The sequence below is a fragment of the Scomber japonicus genome, chromosome 9, assembly GCF_027409825.1.
Source record: "Scomber japonicus isolate fScoJap1 chromosome 9, fScoJap1.pri, whole genome shotgun sequence".
In the NCBI taxonomy this organism is placed as follows: domain Eukaryota; kingdom Metazoa; phylum Chordata; class Actinopteri; order Scombriformes; family Scombridae; genus Scomber; species Scomber japonicus.
This window is the reverse complement of record NC_070586.1, coordinates 2,066,335-2,089,045: the sequence shown is the minus strand read 5'-3', so window position 1 is coordinate 2,089,045 and position 22,711 is coordinate 2,066,335. Positions and strand designations below refer to the sequence as shown.

Here is a 22,711-nt window from a genome sequence, read left to right as displayed (position 1 = left end):
TTTCATTTCATTACTGGGTAAGCTATCATCTTAAAAATATAATGAAGTCATTATAGCATAAAAACCCTTTCAGACCCAAATGAGGAGCTGGAATATCATGATTAGCCTGATTACGCTATAAACAGCAAACAAACGTTATCGTTTCACTAATGATCACTATTAGCTCGGACATACAGTTAGTGTTTGTTAGTAATGTGTGTTTGATCCATGTGCCTTTCCTTTACACGGTGACAAGTTTTTGAGGCTTAAAAACAGAAAAAAGTGAAACCAGCGGAGTTTTAACTGTGGTCTGAAGCTGTAACCTAGGTGACAGACGGTCAGCCATGTGACGTCCCGTACCGATCCTTCTGCTGATACCTGTCTGCTGTAGACAATGACAGAGGAGGGGGGAGAGAAGTGTAGTCTGAGACAAAATGGTCAGTTTTTGGTTTTGGTTTTGGTTTTCCATTTGGCGCTACTAGAGAGAGAAGCAGAGAGAAGGTTTTACACAGGCGCGCGGACTTTGTGGTGTTGTGTACATACAACATTGAATTCCACAAACTTTTGCGTGACCGTATGCACGCAGATTTCCTCCAAACAACACAGAATAAAAAGTGAGAACGCAACGCCGCTTTTGCGTTTTCTGTTCAGATCGTTTCTGTGTAAACATCGCCATAGAAACAGAAACCGGTCTCTAAGCCGGACTGGCTTTGTTATTATCTAGTCAAAGAGAAACTTTGACTCTGGTTTAAATCCAACAAACAGACTTCAGATAAACATGTGTGTGCTTCTTAACTGATCAATAATGACAGTAATCATTATTTACAGTCCTGATATTAACACTCACCTGCCTCACACTGTTTTCCTGCTTCTGCTCTGATGACTGTGAAATGGCGTCTGCTCCTCCCTTCTTCTTTACAAGGTAGGTGTGTGTGTGTGTGTGGGTGTGTGTGTGTGTGTGTGTGTGTGTGTGTTAGATACATAATTGCAGGTCAGCAGGAAATAACAAAATAATCTCAAAAATACTCTGAACATTACAAATTAACTCACAGCTTACTTTTACTGTAATACTGCAGTACTTTTACTGTAATACTGCATACTACATCACTATAATACTGCAGTACTTTTACTGTAATACTGCATACTACATCACTATAATACTGCAGTACTTTTACTGTAATACTGCATACTACATCACTATAATACTGCAGTACTTTTACTGTAATACTGCATACTACATCACTCATAATACTGCAGTACTTTTACTGTAATACTGCATACTACATCACTATAATACTGCAGTACTTTTACTGTAATACTGCATACTACATCGCTATAATACTGCAGTACTTTTACTGTAATACTGCATACTACATCACTATAATACTGCAGTACTTTTACTGTAATACTGCATACTACATCACTCATAGTACTGCAGTACCTTTACTGTAATACTGCATACTACATCACTATAATACTGCAGTACTTTTACTGTAATACTGCATACTACATCACTCATAGTACTGCAGTACCTTTACTGTAATACTGCATACTACATCACTCATAATACTGCAGTACTTTTACTGTAATACTGCATACTACATCACTATAATACTGCAGTACTTTTACTGTAATACTGCATACTACATCACTATAATACTGCAGTACTTTTACTGTAATACTGCATACTACATCACTATAATACTGCAGTACTTTTACTTGTAATACTGAATACTACATCACTATAATACTGCAGTACTTTTACTTGTAATGAAATATTTGTACATTGCTGTATTAGTCATTTTATTGCAGTAAAGTATTTGAGTACTTCCTCCTCTGCTGATGAATCTCTAATAAACTGATGTGATGTCGCCCTCTGCTGGAGGAAATTAAACACTGCAGGACAAAAATGTTTCACAGGTCAAATTCATGAAATAAAGAAATAATTTCCTCTGAATCTGATTTGTTTTCAAAAACTCAACATCCTGCTTATAAATATAATAAATATGAGTAATATTGAGCAGATGGTGCATTTAAATACATCTAAGAACATTCAGATTTTCATGAACGCACCATCAGACTTTCAGCTCTGAATGAACAGAGTTAAATCATTGAGTGTTTGATTCATTTAAATTGTATTAAAACAGTCGTGATGTGATGAAGACATTCAAATGTATGTGTGAGTGAATAACAGCAAACATCTGTCTGCAGTAAAAAGTGGAAGCTGCAGCAGAAGTTAATCACAGCTTTAAACTGAATTACAATGTTGATAAAAACCTTCATTCACATTTCATCTGGTTCACTTTGGAGTGAATTCAGTAACCATGGCGACAATCTGATTTCTCACAAACAGTTTAAATGTTTGTGTTCTCATCTGCAATATTATTAATATTCACTTTAAGTTAGATGACCTCATATGTTCCATATATGATCCCATAATATATGATTCACAGTTTATGTTTGTTGTCATACATCCTGGCTGGGTCCCAAACCTCTCCTTTATTCACTCATTCACTCATTCACTGCTCCCTGAATAATAAACACTAAATAATTCACTCATTCACTGCTCCCTGAATAATAAACATTAAATAATTCACTCATTCACTGCTCCCTGAATAATAAACACTAAATAATTCACTCATTCACTGCTCCCTGAATAATAAACATTAAATAATTCACTCATTCACTGCTCCCTGAATAATAAACATTAAATAATTCACTCATTCACTGCTCCCTGAATAATAAACACTAAATAATTCACTCATTCACTGCTCCCTGAATAATAAACACTAAATAATTCACTCATTCACTGCTCCCTGAATAATAAACACTAACTAATTCACTCATTCACTGCTGCCTGAATAATAAACACTAAATAATTCACTCATTCACTGCTCCCTGAATAGTAAACACTAAATAATTCACTCATTCACTGCTCCCTGAATAATAAACACTAAATAATTCACTCATTCACTGCTCCCTGAATAATTAACACTAAATAATTCACTCATTCACTGCTCCCTGAATAATAAACACTAAATAATTCACTCATTCACTGCTCCCTGAATAATAAACACTAAATAATTCACTCATTCACTGCTCCCTGAATAATAAACACTAAATAATTCACTCATTCACTGCTCCCTGAATAATAAACACTAAATAATTCACTCATTCACTGCTCCCTGAATAATAAACACTAAATAATTCACTCATTCACTGCTCCCTGAATAATAAACACTAAATAATTCACTCATTCACTGCTCCCTGAATAATAAACACTAAATAATTCACTCATTCACTGCTCCCTGAATAATAAATACTAAATAATTCACTCATTCACTGCCCCCTGAATAATAAACACTAAATAATTCACTCATTCACTGCTCCCTGAATAATAAACACTAAATAATTCACTCATTCACTGCTCCCTGAATAATAAACACTAAATAATTCACTCATTCACTGCTCCCTGAATAATAAACACTAAATAATTCACTCATTCACTGCTCCCTTTATAATAAACACTAAATAATTCACTCATTCACTGCTCCCTGAATAATAAACACTAAATAATTCACTCATTCACTGCTCCCTGAATAATAAACACTAAATAATTCACTCATTCACTGCTCCCTGAATAATAAACACTGAATAATTCACTCATTCACTGCTCCCTGAATAATAAACACTAAATAATTCACTCATTCACTGCTCCCTGAATAATAAACACTAAATAATTCACTCATTCACTGCTCCCTGAATAATAAACACTAAATAATTCACTCATTCACTGCTCCCTGAATAATAAATACTAAATAATTCACTCATTCACTGCTCCCTGAATAATAAACACTAAATAATTCACTCATTCACTGCTGCCTGAATAATAAACACTAAATAATTCACTCATTCACTGCTCCCTGAATAATAAACCTCTCCTTTATTCACTCATTCACTGCTCCCTGAATAATAAACACTAAATAATTCACTCATTCACTGCTCCCTGAATAATAACCACTAAATAATTCACTCATTCACTGCTCCCTGAATAATAAACACTAAATAATTCACTCATTCACTGCTCCCTGAATAATAAACACTAAATAATTCACTCATTCACTGCTCCCTGAATAATACACACTACATAATTCACTCATTCACTGCTCCCTGAATAATAAACACTAAATAATTCACTCATTCACTGCTCCCTGAATAATAAACACTAAATAATTCACTCAGTAGCAAATCAAGATTTCTGACTCTAACTAATCTTCATCATTTTGTGTCGTCATCATCAGCTGTAGAGTCATGTGACGGTAGTTTTCACGTCTTTAAAATGTGGACTCTACTTTTTTGGTTCCATGGTGGAATATTTGAGGACAAAATACTTACCAGACACTTTATACGGTTCACCTTGCTGGTACCGGGTTGGACCCCCTTTCATTGTTGGTGGCAGAGATTCAACAAGGTGCTGAAACATTCCTCACACATTTTGGTTCATATTAACATGATGACATCACACAGCTGCTGCAGATCCATGATGACAATCTCCTGTTCCACCTCATCCCAAAGCTGCTCTGTTAGACTGAGATCTTTGAGTCCAGTGAACTCATCGTCATGTTCCAGAAACCGGTCTGAGAGGGTCTGAGCTTTGGGACATGGAGCGTTAGAAGATGGTCCACTGTGGTCTTAAAGGGACGGACATGGTCAGCAGCAGCACTCAGGTGGGCTGTGGTCTTTAAATGATGCTCAGGTGGTACTAAAGGGTCCAAAATGTGCCAGGAACCCCCCCTCCTACACCATGACCCCCCCAGCAGCAGTCTGACCCGCTGATACCAGGCAGGATGGATCCATGCTTCATGTTCTGACCCGACCGTCTGAATGTGGCAGCAGAGACTCATCAGACCCGCCGATGTTCTTCCAGTCTTCTATCGTCCAGTTTTGGTGATCTTCAGTTTCCTGTTCTGAGCTGAGAGGAACCCGGTCTGGTCTCCTGCTGCTGGATCCCGTCTGCTTCAAGCTTCCACGTGTTGAGCCTTCAGAGACGGTCTTCTGCAGACCTCGGTTGTAATGAGGAGTTATTTGAGGGACTGTTTCCTTTCTATCATCTCCAACCAGTCTGACCTCTGACCTCTGACCTCTGGCATCAACAAGGCATTTTCCTCTTTTTGGGAGCATCCTCTGTAAACCCTGAGATGGTTCTAGATCACGTTCACAGTCTCTTAAACCAACGTTCTTCTTCGTTCTGATGCTCAGTTTGAACTTCAGCAGCTCGTCTTCACCACGTCTACATGAATAAATGAGCTGAGTTGCTGCCGTGTGATTGGCTGGTTAGATATTTGAGTTAAGGAGCAGTTGAACAGGTGTACCTAATAAAGCGGGTGATGAGTGTTTAGTGGAGATTTTTACACAGTCATTCAACACTCACATAAAATGGTGGAAGGTAAATGTAGAGCACTGTGTAGTAAATACGGAGTGATTTCAGACACAGCTCCTGTTCTCTTGTGATGTAATATCCTATGGGAGTATTGTCACTGTGTACTTTATACTACACTTTATGTTACTGCGTTGTTTTCTACACATGAAGAAGAGTAAAGTGTCCTTCCTGATGTGTTTACAGCGCTGTGATGAAGAACCAGACGTAAACTCTGGGAGTCTTCAGCAGTCTGGATTAAATTAACTGGCTCTGTTTGGGATTAACTCAGGTTTACTGGAGTCACTGTTAAACCGGATAAATCACCACGGCAACTGATGCTGAACAGTCAACCTGCTCCAGACCACCGACCAATCAGATCACTGGAAAATAAAGAGTCATCATTCCTACAGGATCCCGACATGGACAAAAGTCCTGAGTTTACAATAAAGTGAGGAGTAAAAGAGATAAATATGTTTTTATAGATCAGTAGAAACATTTTACTGTTTAAAGTTTCAGTCCAAATAACACGAGACACCTGAGTGATGATAATTAATGATGAATAAAAACCAAAGATTATCCAAACTGTACTAGTACTTTACTGTAGTACAGTTAGAGGTACTAGTACTTTACTGTAGTACAGTTAGAGGTGCTAGTACTTTACTGTAGTACAGTTAGAGGTACTAGTACTTTACTGCAGTACAGTTAGAGGTACTTGTACTTTACTGTAGTACAGTTAGAGGTACTAGTACTTTACTGTAGTACAGTCTGAGGTACTAGTACTTTACTGTAGTACAGTTAGAGGTACTAGTATTTTACTGTAGTACAGTTAGAGGTACTAGTACTTTACTGTAGTACAGTCTGAGGTACTAGTACTTTACTGTAGTACAGTTAGAGGTACTAGTACTTTACTGTAGTACAGTTTGAGGTACTAGTACTTTAATATAACAAGCTTTTAAAATCTAACACATAGTTAAAGATGAAACCAGTCAGCAGTGTGTAGTCGGCTCACATTTCAGATGTCTATGAGTTGTTAACAGCTCCACCAAATACTGATTCTTCCCTCTAAACTTCTCACATGCTTTCATTTCAATAAATGTTCAAATGATCCAATATTTCAGCAACAATCAAAGCTCTGCTGTTACATCTACCAGTAATAGTTCACTTACCAAATATTACTGTAAAGTCTTTATGAACTAAAACACATTGTTTGTAACCAGCTTCCAAAATATACTTTACCAGTAACTTTAACACTATATTAATCTTATTTTGTGTTTAACTGCACAAATAAAAGACTTATTACTAAATTACTAAATATAAAGTGTGATATTGTGTGATATCAATGATGAGAGGCAGAGACTTTACCTTCAGTAGAGTTGTGTTTATTGCTGAAACTATCAGAGACACATGATAACATGGACAGGTTCTGTCTCTCATAGCTGAGCTCTACATACTCTGCATGCTGCTCTTCATCATTCCCTCTGTTACGCCTGGCTCCGTGGCCGCAACAAAACACAGATAATTGGCATGTGTCTTAAACCAAAGCAGGTTGATTTATTTATAAATTCAGGAGTTAAAGTTACAATGAAGTGTGAAAGTGTACATCAGTGGCAAATATGTGGTGCGTGTTGTCCAATGCGAAACAAAGCAGTCCAGCAGCAGCAGTGTGTCAATCCAGAGGGAGAGAGAGCGAGGACTGAAGCCAGCCGGCTTAAATCAGCTGCAGAGCCAGGGCACAGGTGCTCCCAATCAGCCATCTCCTTGCAACCTGCAACACACAGCCACACCCACAGGACACAACCACACCCACTACACACAACACACAGGACACAGCCAAGGGCTGAGGGCCGTAACACCTCATACCAATAACACTGGAGCCCTCTGCTGGTCATGACCTGCAATCACATGCACACACTTCATAACACAGGAACACATTATAGAAACACATTTGGTCATTTACATTATGAAGAATATTAAATCACATTAACATAGTTCATTAATCTGAATGAGCAGCTACTAACTGTTTAACCCTCCTGTTGTCTTCCAGTCGAGGAAGGAAAGGAAAGAAGGAAGGAAAGGAGGGAGGAAGGAAGGAAGGAAGGAAGGAAAGAGGGAGGAAGTAAAAGGAGGGAGGAAGGGAGGAAGAAGGAAGGAATGGAGGGAGGAAGGAAGGAAGGAAGGAGTGAGGAAGGAAGAAGGAAGGAAAGGAGGGAGGAAGGAAGGAAGGGAGGAAGAAGGAAGGAAAGGACGGAGGAAGGAAGGAGGGAAGAAGGGAGGAAGGGAGGAAAGGAAATGAAAGAAGGAAGAAGGAAGGAAAGGAGGGAGGAAGGAAGAAGGAAGGAAAGAAGGAAGAAGGAAGGAAGGAATGAGGGAGGAAGGAAGGGAGGAAAGGAAAGAAGGAAGAAGGAAGGAAAGGAGGGAGGAAGGAAAGAAGGAAGGAAAGGAGGGAGGAAGGAGAGAAGAAAGAAAAGAAAGAGGGAAGAAAGGGGGATGGAGGAAGTACAGACGGAAGGAAGGAAGGGAGGAAAGAAGAATAAGACGGGGTCAATTTGACCCGGGAGGACGACACAAGGGTTAATCACGGGAGCTAGCTAAACTCTACGAAGCTCCGTTTCAATTCAAAACGTTTCTAACAGTTTTCTATCTTAAACTCGGTCTGAAACACATCAGAGAGATTTAAAATGTCTTTAGTGATAAGTTGTGACACGTTGACACACATGACTAACCTGTTTTATAGAAGAAAAGCAGAGACAGGAGACGTTAGTGTTCATTCAGCAGGCTGTTCTCTGTCTGAGGAGACGAACTAGCTTGTTTTGGTGGATCCTCCCCTGCTGGCGGAACAGAAGAACTACACTCTACAACATAAAGATTAAACCCATAATAACAAGAATATATGTTCATCTGGCTTTATTCACTAAAACACATTAAATAACATTTCCAACCTGACAATATTGACCATTTGTAGCTCTCACAACAACAACCACAAATACACTGAATTTCAATGTGATGGATTTTATCAAAAGTTATATTGTTTAGAATATTGAAATACAAAAGATTTAAATTGGACTAAAAACTTAACTAACAAATATACAGCAAGACAGGAATTTAAACCATTGTATCAGTGTGATGGATCTCATCAAAGTTATTGAAATATGAGAAAATGGAAAGATGGATGATCAGATTAATTAAACAGAATGTGGAATTATTCTGATTATTTCTCATTTATACACAAAGACAGAAAAATAACTTCAATAAAAATAGATGTTGAAACATGAAGCTGAAGCTCCACACAGGATAAAAACACTGACTCTTCATTTATTTCCACGTTTATTAGGATTAGGTCTTTGTTTATTATCAGCATCATCCCATCAGCCTCCCTTCAGACCAGTAGAAAACTGTACAGCATATAAAAGTGGTAGATCAGTGAACACACAATCAAAAGTTATATTGTTTAGAATTTTGAAATACAAAAGACTTAAACTAACAAAAATACAGCAAGAAAATAAATCAATAAAACACAAAGAAGATTCAAATGTAAGATGTACAGCATATAAAACTAAACAAAGTGGTAGATCAGTGGATTAAAATGAGTTAGAAGAAGTGATTTAAAGGAAGATAAAGACTTATCAAACAGGTTGATCCAGAACCCTGACAGCAAAGACCAGGCTCCATATTTATCTGTGCTGATAATCAGCACTAATTCATTTCCCTCCACTCAGTGTGAAGTTAGAGAAAAACTAATGGAGGCTTTATTTATTGAATGATTGATGTGTTTAAACTGCTGATGGCACAGATAGATTTCAAAGAGCTGTAAGGACACATAAGTCAACAGGAGGTTCAGCTGGAGATGAGTTGGACAGTGGAGAAGATACATTTCATGTTTTTAATCAAGTTGTGTCCGTTTGCATCATTATCGCTGTGTGCACTGTTGTACAATACATGTAAGATGCTGCACTAATGTAGAAAACTAGATGGAAAGGATGTGATTGGATAGGGCTGGATCACATGACCTCACCTACAAGTTTAAATGATATAGTTATTGTTAAAGACACCTGATTGGCTGAGCAGTGTTTACTTATGTAAATAACTTGTTAAATATCATTATGAGATATAAACTGTTCATTTTAACATCATATTTCTGCATATAAAAGCTGGATACCTTTAATATTTACACACATAGTTTAGTTCCATAACCTTGGTAAGTTACCTGCCTGGTTACCTGTCTATACACATAATATACCAAATGACCACTGTTTCATATTTCCAGCTGAGACTGTGAGAAAACTACAACACGTCATCATTATTTCTACTCTGCTGCTCTGACTGTGGTAAAACAGCCACGTCTCACTCTCTCCCAGCAGTAATCCTTCTCCTGCTGAAAGTCAGTCAATTCTCTTCTGCTTCATTCATTAGTTTTAGTCCTCGTTAACTCTCAGTGTGATTCTGAGACGCTTGATAAATATGAGCCCAGGCTCACAGTCTGACTTATAACACCTGTTTTTATCTTCAGCTAAATCCAGAGATAACTCTTCAGTTTGGAGTCAGTTAAGAGACTTAAGTGAAGACCACAAAATCCAGATCCAGACTCCAGATGGATCATCAGGATCCAGCTGATCCTCTCTCAACACTCCTGGATGTTCAGTCAGAGTCGGAGTCTGAAGAAGAACAATCAGATTCCTCCCATCTGTTGAGAGAAGAAGAAAGAACAGAGGAGATAAATGAGTGTTTAGTGAGACTCACTTGATCAGCTGTCAGTCAGTGATGCAGCACATCCAGTATAAAGAGCAGCAGGGACTTCAGTCCTGATCAGACCAGAAGTGGAACAGCTGTGCAGCGTAGCTTGCTTCCTTTCAGCTCTCATGTTAACGTGTTGGAGTGAACACACTGAGCTCCAAGCTCACACACCTGCACACACTTTTACTATCAAGTGTGTTTCCTCTGCAGATTTCACTCAAGTACACAGAGGAAATAAAGTGCTGAGAGTCATGAACACATCATTACTGCAGAAACAGAGACATTCACTCAGTTTACTGATGGATTTACTGCTGATACATGTCAACTCTTATCAAAGTTTAAAGCTACAGAGTCTCTGTGGGATTTGAAGATGTTTCCTGCTGTTAAATCATCACATGACAATCAGTCAGAGCTCTCAGCTAAACAGCTGCTGTGATTCCTGAGGGGTATTGCACAAAAGTAGAATAAATAAATCCAGGATAACTGAGCAAGCGCAGCTTGATCTAGCCTGCCCGGCGCATCTTGGCTTAATTGGTTGCATGTTCGCCAAGCCAGGATGAAAAGGCGCGGCTATGTCAAGCCAGAGGGGTATTGCACGAAACCAGGATAAGGGATTAAGCCGGGATATGTTAGTTATCCTGTCTGAATTTAGCCTCAAGTCGGTTGCATGAAAGCAGGTTAAATTTATCCTGGCCCAGTTACTATGGTGATTTATTCTCTGCAGCTAGCCTGCTCCAGACCAGGCTAACAACCAGGCTAAGATTATTCTCAGGGATTCATCTGGCAGTTCTACTGTCAATCGTGTGACAAATTAATGGGTTTTACAGCATTTCCATGGTCTTTCTAAATATGCTCATATAATAGACTATATTGTCGTTTCATTAAAGTCTGTTGACTGTTTAATTGCAACAGTCATTTTATAGTCATTCATGTGGTATCATTATTGTGTATAATGTACAGTAGATTTACTTTGGACTATTTACTAGCCGATACTCACAATGTTACTTGGCTGCTTCTGAGGCTGAGCAGCATCTGGGTCCTGTTACACATGTTATTTTCTATTAGCACCAAATCACTGACTTCATATCCATTATGGGCTAAATGAGCAAGACATGATACCTCAAGCCTGGAGTCCAGCAACACTGTCTCCTCATCTGCAGAAGTGCATCCTGCAGCTGCAGATGTGCCTTCCCCCTGCCCTACACCTAATTATAATAATTGTTTGCACTTAATTATATTTCCTGAGTAGCATGCACTTTTACTTGCCACATTTAAATCAAAGTGTTTAATTTAATTTAAATCAAAACTGTTGATTAGTGGGCTTGGACAGTAACTTCTTTAGTCCTTTAATTGTAATTTTGACAGTTCTAGTGGAGCACTGTTGTATAAATTGTACTTTTTTTTAAAAGTATATTTTTTGGGCTTTTTGCCTTTAATGTACAGATTAGTAGAGAGAGACAGGAAAACTGGAGACAGAGAGGGGGCAATGACATGCAGGATAGGAGTGCTTGGTGCGGGATTTGAACTAGGGTAGTCTGCAGCGAGGACTACAGCCTCAAGCACATGGGGCGAGTGCTCTACCCACTGAGCTATGCTTTTTCCGTTAATGGTACATTAATTGAACTACTTAGGCATTGAGCCGGTCCGCGAATGTCTGCCAGGCTTTCTCCCTTTCCTTGATTACAGTGCTTTGTGCTTGTGTTGCCTTTTTTTCTTATAATTTATTTAACCTCATCATGAAACTCCATCAGGAGCTGTTGTTCAGCGGCCGTGGAGAATGACGCGCAACACCTTTCCATTTTCCAATCTGTGATTCTGTGATCGATGCCATGGGTCTATTTGAGAATGCCGTCAACACGCACTTATCCCAACTATCTACACCTGGCTTGACATAGCCGCGCCTTTTCATCCTGGCTCAGCAAACGTGCAACCGAATAAGCCAAGATGCGCCGGTCAGACTAGATCAAGCTGCGCTTGCTCAGTTATCCTGGATTTCTTTATTCTACTTTTGTGCAATACCCCTCAGGTGTAGATAGCTGGGATAAGTGCGTGTTGACGGCATTCTCAAATAGACCCATGGCATCGATCACAGAATCACAGATTGGAAAATGGAAAGGTGTCGCACGTCATTCTTCACGGCCGCTGAACAACAGCTCCTGATGGAGTTTCATGATGAGGTTAAAGAAATTATAAGAAAAAAAGGCAACACAAGCACAAAGCACTGTAATCAAGGAAAGGAAGAAAGCCTGGCAGACAATCGCGGACCGGCTCAATACGTAAGTAGTGCAATTAATGTGCAATTAATGGGTTAAGTATAGCTCAGTGGGTAGAGCACCTGCCCCGTGTGTTGCGGCTACAGCCCTAGCTGCAGGCGACCCCGGTTCAAATCCCGCACCAAGCACTCCTATCCTGCATGTCATTCCCCCCTCTCTGTCTCCAGTTTTCCTGTCCCTCTCTACTAATCTGTACATCAAAGGCAAAAAGCCCAAAAATATACTTTAAAAAAAAAAAGTACAATTAATACAACAGTGCTCCACTAGAACTGTCAAAATTACAATTAAAGGACTAAAGAAGTTACTGTCCAAGCCCACTAATCAACAGTTGTACACTTTGATTTAAATGTGGCAAGTAAAAGTGCATGCTTTTCAGGAAATATAATTAAGTGCAAACAATTATTATAATTAGGTGTAGGGCAGGGGGAAGGCACATCTGCAGCTGCAGGATGCACTTCTGCAGATGAGGAGACGGCGTTGCTGGACTCCAGGCTTGAGGTATCATGTCAATTTTATGGAACTGTCTTGCTCATTTAGCCCATAATGGATATGAAGTCAGTGATTAGGTGCTAATAGAAAATAACGTGTAACAGGACCCAGATGCTGCTCAGCCTCAGAAGCAGCCAAGTAACATTGTGAGTATCGGCTAGTAAATAGTACAAAGTAAATCTACTGTACATTATACACAATAATGATACCACATGAATGACTATAAAATGACTGTTGCAATTAAACAGTCAACAGACTTTAATGAAACTACAATATAATTTATCTGTAGTATTTTAATGCAGGATAATTGAAATGATGCAACATATTTAGAAAGACCGTGGAAATGCTGTAAAACCCATTAATTTGTCACACGATTGACAGTAGAACTGCCAGATGAATCCCTGAGAATAATCTTAGCCTGGGTGTTAGCCTGGTCTGGAGCAGGCTAGCTGCAGAGAATAAATTACCATAGTAACTGGGCCAGGATAAATTTAACCTGCTTTCATGCAACCGACTTGAGGCTAAATTCAGCCAGGATACCTAACTTATCCCGGCTTAATCCCTTATCCTGGTTTCGTGCAATACCCCTCTGGACTTCAGCAGAGGTTCTGGTCTGTATAAAGACCACATGGTTACTAGACGTAATGATGCTTGTGTGAAATCAGAGCCAGTGATTTGCAGGCTGCAGTCAGGCTGATCTTAGAGCTCTGACAAAGATGAACTGATCAATAGTTTAGTGTTGAAATGAGAGAACAAACACTTTGAGATCAGATTTGATGATGAGGATCACTGTCTCTATACATCTTGTAAGGCTGTCAGCTGTAATCCAGCTTTATTTCCTGCAGACATCAACACAACAACAACAGTCGTCTTCACATCAACTCAAACACATGATCACAACAAGCTTCTGGCTCATCTGATTGGCTGACTGTTCTCTCTCTCTCTGTCTTTCTGTCCAATCCTGAAGCCTGTCACCATTCTCCTCTCACAGCTTCACTGAGGAAAGCAGCACTGAGAAGGTTGGAGCTTCACCAGGAAATACTGGATCTTTGCTTTGATACTGACTGTGTTTAATACTAAACTGCTGAAACCAGCACAGACTGACTCCAACTCTCTACTGACCTCAGAGTCTCCAGTCTGCAGTCTGGACTCTGCTGAAGATCCATCAGCTGCTTCATGTCTGATTCCTGCAGGCCGTTGTGACTCAGATCCAGCTCTCTCAGATGGGAGGGGTTAGCCTTCAGAGCTGAGGCCAGATAATCACAGCTGATCTTTGACAAACTGCAGCCCCAAAATCTGAATAAAGAATAAATGAAGTCAGATTAGAAACAAAGTTCATGTTTGAAATGATGAAATGTTTCATAATCTGTTCAGAGCTGAAGAAAATTTAAATGTAGAAGTTTAGAACATGTGTGTGTGTGTGTGTCTCTGTGTGTTATAGTGTGTGTGGGTGTGTGTGTGTGTGTCTGTATGTGTGTATGTATGTGTGTGTGTATATGTGTGTGTGAGTGTGCGTGTGTGTGTATATGTGTGTGTGTGTGTGTGTTTGTCTGTGTGTGTGTGTGTATGTGTGTGTGTTACAGTGTGTGTGTGTGTATGTGTTGGAATTATCGTATATAAGTTATCCCATATTTACCCTTTCTATAATCATTAGTCTTTATAGTCTACAAGCGTGCTGTTTAAAAGTTGTTTTTCAGGACCTGTGACCCTGCTCAAGACGTCTTTGAAGTTCTGTGACCAACCTGTGACCACCATTGATTAACTTGTGACTCTGATCAGAAAATCTTTAAAGTGTGTGTGACCGACTTGTGACCCCCACTCCTTAGAGCAAAAATGACTATGTAAATTAGGGAAATCCTGAAACCAATAAAAAGAAAGGGTTCGGCAAGGCTTGGCTTGCTCAGAGCAGGTTAGAGATTGAAACTGAGCTGATCTCTGTCCGTTCTCCTTGCAAGTAAAAACTCTAATCCTGTTGTCTTGTCTCCTTTGTTTAATATTTTAAGTGTTTTAGGTTGCCTGAACCTGACAATGTGTGAGTGTGTGTCTGAGAATGTGTGTTTGTGTGTGTGTGTGTGTTAGAGTATGCATGTGTGTTTATGTGTGTGTGTGTGTGTGTGTGTGTGTGTGTGTGTGTGTGTGTGTGTGTGTGTGTGTGTGTGTTGTGAAGCATCAATATCAATGATCAGACATTATTCATTAAAACATTAAATATAAAATATTTCTCCTTCATCAAGTAAACTTGATGAGTTTGAAACAGAATATTTAGAAGTAAATTCCCTCTTTGAGTTTGGATCCCTCCACTGCAGCTCAGCAAGGAAACACTGAAGAAACACAAACATACTTACTTGATATGTGGAACTCAGACTGCTGAAGCCTCATATTAGTTTACACTCTGGAAGTCATTTTTACTCACAAGACTGTGGATTTTAAATTCCTGAAAACATTTAAATTCTACACATTTGTGTTCAGCAAATCCTGAAAATTATGAACCAAACATTTGAAACTTCACTGAAGGATTTAATAAAAAGAAATAAATCTACCAAAGCTACAGTCAGTGAACTCACATCAGAGTCTTCAGTCTACAGTTTGGACTCTCCAGTCCAGCAGACAGACGCTTCACTGATGAATCAGACAGTTCGTTGTCACTCAGGTCCAGATGTGTCAGATGAGGGTTGGACTTCAGAGCTGAGGCCAAAACTTTACAGTGAGTCTCTGAGAGTCTACAGTCCCAAAGTCTGTAATGACACAAATATTCCAACATATGTTATCATGAAAGAGGAAACTTTATATTTACTTCATGCATTTGATGATCAAACAGTTTGATGCTCATTATTTTGATGAACATTTGTTCTTCTCATCATCTTTTTATTAAATGTATTTTTTCTGATGCATTTTATTCCTTAAATGTAAAAATGAAGCTCAGAGAAAGTTCAGACAGGAAGAGCATCTTTTTTACAAGCTCACATCTATAGTTTGATTTCTCATCCCTCAGTCATTCTGATCTTTCTCACAGCTCATCATTTCCTTTCTGTCATTTCTGGGGCATCAATTAATACGTCAGCTGTTCACATCACCTGCTCACATCTAACCAATAGCACGCTGACACACCTTCTTTGTCAGCCTATCATATTGCAGCAGTCTTTTTAAATGTTTCTCCCTCTCTGCTCAGTGCTTTCAGAGCTGCTGCATATCAGGATGATTCAGATTCAAGTAGTTGACTCTTGGGAGAAATGTCAAGTATCAGGCTTTGTCAGCCAGCTCAGTCTGCTGTTGTACTCACTGCATGTTTATCAATTGTAGCCTGTTCATTGAAGCAGTGTTCAGTCAGCGTGACTGCTCTCTGCTGCTGTGGGAACATGTGTGTGCAAATATTAGTAGCCTAGTACTTGGATTTCTATCTAGATATTGTAGCTGCGTTGCTGTCTGCATCACTTTAACTTCCTCTCTTCAAGCAGCAATAGTTTTACCTAGCCTTTGTTCAAAAGTCAAGTCACACACAGATGAGATCAGCTGTCCTAATTAACGTTGATTCAGGTTCCTGGTTCAGTGAGCCGCAGTCTGTGTGCAGCCAAAGATCTTCTCTGAGAGAAGATGCTTCCTCGCTCTGTTTTGTTTCTTCATCAAACAATGTACATGAAACATGGCCACTCTAAAGATTTCCAGTAAGTAAGTAAGCATCTTTCTTTGCTCACAGGTAACATCTATCACAAGAGCTTTTCATAAAGTCACTTTGAAGGTTGTTTCTATGCAGCATTTAACTTTGTATTTGGGTTCCAGTGATTCAGCAGTAAGCTTCCTAGCTAGCGCTGCATATACGTAGCTGCTAGGCTAAATAGTAAACTTCACTGTTAGTTTGATTTGATTTCCAACATTTGTACAGAGCTGACCATGCTCCTCTGATACTGATGATTCTGGACAGGAAACACTTATTTTCATGTTTGTCTTTCACTTTAGTTTCCTTTCATTCATTCAGAACATCTTCATCAGTAAGGACTTCATCTTCCTCAGTTAAGACTTCATCTTCATCAGTAAGGACTTCATCTTCCTCGGTCAGGACTTCATCTTCATAGGTCAGGACTTCATCTTCATCAGTAAGGGCTTCATCTTCATCAGTAAGGGCTTCATCTTCATCAGTAAGGGCTTCATCTTCATCAGTAAGGGCTTCATCTTCATCAGTAAGGGCTTCCTCTTCCTCAGTGTGACATGTAGCATCAGATCATCGTTCAACTCATCATGCCCGTTAGCATCGCTGCTGCTAATGGAGCTCTGGTTTTATTATATCAGCTTATGATTGACATGTTTGTTATTCTTAGTGTGCAATAAAGAAACCTGTCATGCTCATTATTTAGTTTCATCTCTTAGATTATTATTATTATTATTATTATTATTATTATTATTATTCAAGAGAATCATGAAAATGGTTGTGAATTAAATCAAAAGAAAACAATCTACCAAAGTTACAGTCAGTGAACTCACAGCAGAGTCTTCAGTTTACAGTTTGGACTCTCCTGTACAGCAGACAGAAGCTTCTCTGATGAATCAGACAGGATGTAGAGTCTCAAGTGCAGCTCTGTCAGATGAGGGTTGGACTTCACAGCTGAGGTCACAACTTCACAGTCAGTGTCTGAGAGTTCACAGGCAGTAAGTCTGTAATGATACAAATATTACAACATATTATCATGAAGTGGCTCAAGGTTCAGACTAACAAGGAGAACACATGTTTGAATCTCAAAAACTAAAATAATGTATTAAAGTAAATTATTAACAAACTAAATGTAAACTCCATGTGTAATGTGTAGAATCAGTAGTGTAGGGAAGCGCATGGATGAGGGGAAATGTGTGCTAGACAATAACAAACACATGAAGCAAAGAAAGAAAAGAGATGTTGCTGGTGGAAGAGAGAGGGAGACACACAGGCCAGCTTTGATAAGGTGATCCAGCCCAAAGCCCAGCTGATGCTTCAGCCTGATGACTCTATTATCATTATTATAATCATTATTATTATTATTATGAGTTTATTTAATATAAAGCAACAGTTGAGAGATAAACAGGAAACAAGAGGAGAGAGATCAGTGGAAGCTGCAGTTATACTGGAAGCATCTTAACCAGTAAGCTACCAGAACACTCCCAGTTCAGCTGATGCTGTCTCACTGTGCTTGAATGAAACAATCATTCTCATCACTCTCTCTCAGACCTGCACACTTTAATCTTTGTTTAGCTTTAATCTTGCAGATGGAGGAGAGAACATGGAGTTACATTGAGGCTTCCATAATGTGCACAGTGTGTGTGTGTGTGTGTGTGTGTGTGTGTGTGATCTGATCCCATGTCTGTCTCCACTAAGTTAACATGAGGACATCTTGATTAGAAAACCATTTTTACTGTCCACTATGTTTAATGTGACTGCAGGATATTTAGACTCAGTTCAGCTCAGTGAACAGTTCCAGTTGAGAAAGATCATCTCTCTTTGCTACCTGCTGCTGTCAGGTTCACATCCATAAGCAGCTACATTTACTGACTGTTCACAAACACTAATGAAACTAATGACCTGACAATATTACACCTGTACATCATTAAATATGAATGTATTAAATATTTAGATGTTTAGTTGTCCACTTTCTTTTCTGAGAATCTGAAAAACTGATTCAGCACAAACACAATGAACAAACCAATCAGGTTGAATTATTTTAACATGATATCATCAGAAAGATGTTATCAGGGTATCAACATTAAAATATAACACTGAGCTTTAATGTGTATCAGATCTCTTTAAACAGGCTGAATTCTGCCATTCTGCTCTTATATATTGATCAGACCTCTGTGCATTTCCTGCTACTACTCTTCTCTACACCAACAAGAGAGAAAACAGCTGAGAGTTTCTTTCTGTGAGCAACAGAATATCAGAAAGACTTCAGAACAACACCATGTAACACCACTTCCCTCTTTACAATAAAAAGATGAACTGATGAGAAATAAAAGGCTCCATTGCTCGGTTCAACACCCTCAGGGGTTTAGTCTCTATGACCACTAGTTTACGGAGGCTAATGTTGGTTAACGTTAGCTAACTGTACATATTGTTGTATAACTGACATTACTGAATCTGTTTGATGATTAGATGACTATTCTCTACTTGTGATACTAAACCACTGTCACAGCAACATACTCTACTTTAAAAAAACATTTAATATTTCATAATAATAATTATTATTATAATCTTCCATCTACATGTTTCAAACACAAGTTAAAATGCTGCTGTAATAAAACCTCAACCACAACCTCTAAAGTCCTTCATGTGTTTCACCAGGTTTGAATGAATCCTCCAACACACAAAGGAAGAGAAAGAGAAGAAAACACTGTCAAATCCAATAATGACTAGAAATAAATAGAATAACTGTTCATTAACTTAACAGCTATAAACATCAACATTATTTAAACTCAACATTTAAACAGCTCAACAACATCTGAGACTAAATATAACTGACATGTTATTTCAGATACAAACAAGTAGAGCACTATTTTAACTATAATAAAACATTTATATTATTTATATTTAAGAACTAAACTACTAATCTACACTGATTTATAATGTTAATCACATCTGGACTTACAGAGCCTTTCTGCAGTTCCTCACAGCTGGGATCAGTCTCAGTCGTCCCTCCCATGATGTGTTGTACTTCTTCAGGTCCAACTCATCCAGAGGCTCCTCTGACATCTGCAGCATGTAGGACAGAGCTGAGCAGTGGATCTCAGAGAGTTTCTTCTCTGATCTGTTCTCTGACTTCAGGAACTCTTGGATCTCCTGATGTACTGAGAGGTCGTTCATCTCCATCAGACAGTGGAAGATGTTGATGCTTCTGTCAGGAGAGATACGCTTACTGTTCATCACCTTCAGGTTGTTGATGACTCTCTGGATGGTTTCTGGACTGTTGTGTGTCTGACCCAGCAGGCCTCCTAAGAGACTCTGGTTGGACTCCAGAGAGAGGCCATGAAGGAAGCGGACAAACAGGTCCAGGTGGCCATTTTTACTTTGGAGAGATTTCTCCATGGCTGCCTTCAGGAAGTGATCCAGAGATGAGTACCAGTAGTATCCTCCCAGGAAGTCCTTCAGTACCTCTGTCTTCCTTCTGGTGTAACAGTGGTACATGTAGACTGCAGCCAGAAACTCCTGAACGCTCAGATGAACAAAGCTGTAGACTGGTTTCTGGAAGATCACACTCTCTCTTTTGAAGATCTCTGTACAAACTCCTGATAACACCGAGGCCTCTGTGACATCAAGACCACACTGCTCCAGGTCTTCTTGGTAGAACATGATGTTTCCTTTCTCCAGTTGTTCAAACGCCAGCCTCCCCAGCTTCAGAAGAAGGTTCCTGTCAGCCTCCGTCAGCTCCTGTGGACTCGTCTCATGTCCCTCATCATACTTGTTCTTCTTCCTCTTTGTCTGAACCAGCAGGAAGTGTGAGTACATGTCAGTCAGGGTCTCGGGCAGCTCTCCTCTCTGGTCTGTAGTCAACATGTGGTCCAGAACTGTAGCAGTGATCCAGCAGAAGACTGGGATGTGACACATGATGTGGAGGCTCCTGGATGTCTTGATGTGTGAGATGATTGTGCTGGACTGCTCTTCATCACTGAATCTCCTCCTGAAGTACTCCTCCTTCTGGGGGTCAGTGAAGCCTCGTACTTCTGTTACCCTGTCCACACATGAAGGAGGGATCTGATTGGCTGCTGCAGGTCGGGAAGTTATCCAGACGAGAGCCGAGGGAAGCAGCTTCCCCTTGATGAGGTTTGTCAGCAGCACGCTGACTGATGACTTCTGTGTGACATCAGACACGACCTCACTGTTGTTGAAATCCAGTGAAAGTCTGCTTTCATCCAGGCCGTCAAAGATGAACAGAACTTTACAGCCAGCGAGCTTCTCTGCTGTGAGCTTCTGTAATGTTGGATAGAAAACATGGATCAGCATGAGCAGACTGTACTGCTCATCTTTGATCAAGTTCAGCGACCTGAACGAGAACAGAATCAGCAGACTGATATCTTGGTTGTTGGAGCGCTGTGCCCAGTCCAGAGTGAACTTCAGCACTGAGAAGGTTTTTCCAACGCCAGCGACGCCATTCATCAGAACCACTCTGACTCTGTGTAAGACTTCACAGATGTCCTGATCCTTCGTTGGAGTGTCATGGAGGGTCTTCATCTTGGAAGCTATTTCAAGCTGCCTCACCTCATGTTGGGTATGAACCTCTTCAGTTTCCTGTTGGTCAGGTAAGACTTTAAAGATGTCCTGACACTTGATTGGAGCGTCACGGAGGGTCTTCATCTTGGAAGCTGTTTCAAGCTGCCTCACCTCATGTTGGGTATTAACCTCTTCACTCTGTCCCTCTGTAATGTGGACCTCAGTGAAGATGCTGATGAGGAAGGTTTTAGTTCCTGCTTCATCAGTTCCTTGAGTCACACATTCACATGTGCTGCTCAGACTGATCTGATGTTCATCTAAAACCTCCTGCAGACCACTTTCTGCTGAAAGAGAAGAAAAAAGGTAGAATGAAACAGAAATCAGTGTGACTGTTAATGTTCAGTAGGATAGAGGAGGTAGATTCCTGTTTTCAGAGATGATGACATCAGCAGACAGATCTTCAGTCTTACTTTGTACAGTGCTGGTCTGACTGTCTGTCTGCAGTCCAGGTCTGGTTCTGGATCTTTCTACACACTGGGGACAGGAGGAGGCTCCTGATGAAGCAGACTGGTCCCAGTATGAGATGATGCACTGTCTGCAGAACCAGTGTCCACAGCTGGCAGAGACTGGATCCTTCAGGACGTCCTGACACAAAGAACAGCAGGACAGCTGCTCCTCCACAGAAACAGCCCTCCTCTTCCTCTTCCTCTTCCTCTCTCTGTGGACATGAACACATTCTTTATGTCACATGACATTAGTGGAGGCCAACCGACAGCTCACAAGCTGCATGCAGCTCTTTCCCCACATAAACAGTCCAGACTGTCAGTATTTACACACTTACACACTTTCTGTTCTTCAGCCTCTGAGATTCAACACATTCAACTTGAAATTAAATAATATAAACTACAATCACAAGAGTTCATCAGTAATTAGACAGAGACAACAATGTGCCAGCAAAGGCAGAGAAGAAGAAGAAGACTGTAAGCTAGTAAACATGTAAACAATGCAGGATTTAAAATAGATGTTTGATGAGGAGAGAAGTGGATTCAACACATTAGTTAGACCACAAGGAGACACACAATGTGTTTTGGTAAGTAAGTCAATGTGAACATGACTTTAGTCTGTTAGAAAACTCCACAGGCTCCTTTAAGCTACTCTGAGTCATTAAAAGTCAGGAACAATAAGCAGGAGGAAACTGAGCCAAACAGAAAAGTCCACTAGTGAAAAATAACAGACTGCTGCTCTTTTGTGTTGTGCTGCTGAACAGAGAGCTCTGCTAAATATCTTCATAATGCATCTTTTCATGAGTGTTTCTCTCTCTCTGTTTCTGCTATAGTCTCTCTCCCTCTGTGTGAGTGTGACGTTAAACATCAGACTCAGTTTCCTCTGCTGCAGTGGTCAGTCTGCAGTGATAAATCAGCTGCAGCAGGCTGTTTCTATACATTTACATGACCTCCTCCCATATTTAGTGTCTTTGAACAGGAACACGTTAAGACACAGTCTGTATTACATGAGACCAAACATTGTACCTGCTGCTGCAGTCCAGTAAATAAGGACAGACACAGTTTGACTTGTTAGTAAATCCTTAGTAAATATCACCCTGGGTTACCTGCTGCTACTTTACATTTATTGACTGGAAAATCAAACAGCAATAGC

The 22,711-nt window shown here is 39.8% G+C and overlaps 1 protein-coding gene across 1 annotated transcript; it reads right to left on the bottom strand.

Annotated features, from left to right (window-relative positions):
- Nucleotides 1–4,479: 4,479 nt before the first annotated feature.
- On the bottom strand, nucleotides 4,480–20,779 carry LOC128364249 (protein NLRC3-like; the record flags this gene model as incomplete). The annotated part of the gene is made up of 4 exons (XM_053324788.1): nucleotides 4,480–4,626; nucleotides 4,852–5,269; nucleotides 17,437–17,538; nucleotides 19,497–20,779. Coding segments are annotated over 4 exons (1,950 nt in total), but the record flags the coding sequence as incomplete, so codon positions are not given.
- Nucleotides 20,780–22,711: the final 1,932 nt, after the last annotated feature.